General features: G+C 72.5%; 1 protein-coding gene across 1 annotated transcript in view; it reads left to right on the top strand.

Annotated features, from left to right (window-relative positions):
- Window positions 1-39, top strand: part of LOC113408793 (rho GTPase-activating protein 4-like) — a 1059-nt gene extending 1020 nt beyond the window's left edge. The window contains exon 4 of the mRNA XM_029913991.1: window positions 3-39. Within this exon, the coding sequence (XP_029769851.1) occupies window positions 3-39 (37 nt within the window). The remainder of the gene's footprint in view (window positions 1-2) is intronic.
- Window positions 40-699: the final 660 nt, after the last annotated feature.

The following is a 699-nucleotide window of genomic DNA, read 5'->3' as shown; positions in this document are numbered from 1 at the left end:
AGAGGGGGTCTGGGGGGGAAGTATCGGGGGAGGGGATGAAGATGGGGTGGGGGTAGTGGGGGGCAGGGGAGGGGATGAAGGGAGGAGGGGGAGGGGTGAAGATGGAGATGGGTGTGGGGGGAGGGGGAGGGGATGAAGGTGGGGCAGGGGGGGGGGGGGGGGGAGAGGGGGGGGGGGGGGGGTAGGGAGGGGGGGGTGGGAACAGCCATCGCCCCCCTTTGCCCCCCCAGGTGTCGGAGGTCCAGGCCGTGGGGTCCCTGCGCCCGGAGCTGCTGCTGCAGTGGCAGGACATCGAGACGCGGCTGAAGGACCTGAGCCTGGAGACCGAGGAGGTGGGGCCGGGGGAGTGGGGGGGCCGGGGGGCAGGGAGCGGGGGGGCCGGGCGCACACAGCTGGGGTGTTGGCACACGGGGAAACTGAGGCAGACACGGTGCAGAACTTAGGTCCAACGTGACCCGGGAAAAGCCGCATTTCACGGGTGGGGGGGGGCCGCTCGCGCCAATGGCTGCTGCTGCAAAGGATTCTGGGACCTGGCGCCGGGCTCACCCCCCCCCCCGTGGCCCCCCAGGTGAACAAGACGCTGCAGGCGACACTGAGCAGCTTCCGGGAGCTGCTGGGGGCGGAGGAGCCCGAGGTGCTGGAGGCGTTTGGGGGGCCGGGCTCGGCTGAGTCGCTGCGGGGGGCCAGTGCCGAGGGGCG

This window comes from Terrapene carolina, unplaced genomic scaffold, assembly GCF_002925995.2.
Source record: "Terrapene carolina triunguis isolate 2854851 unplaced genomic scaffold, T_m_triunguis-2.0 Scaffold24256, whole genome shotgun sequence".
NCBI lineage: Eukaryota > Metazoa > Chordata > Testudines > Emydidae > Terrapene > Terrapene triunguis.
The sequence above is the reverse complement of the archived record's forward strand: the minus strand, read 5'-3'. Positions and strand labels throughout refer to the sequence as shown.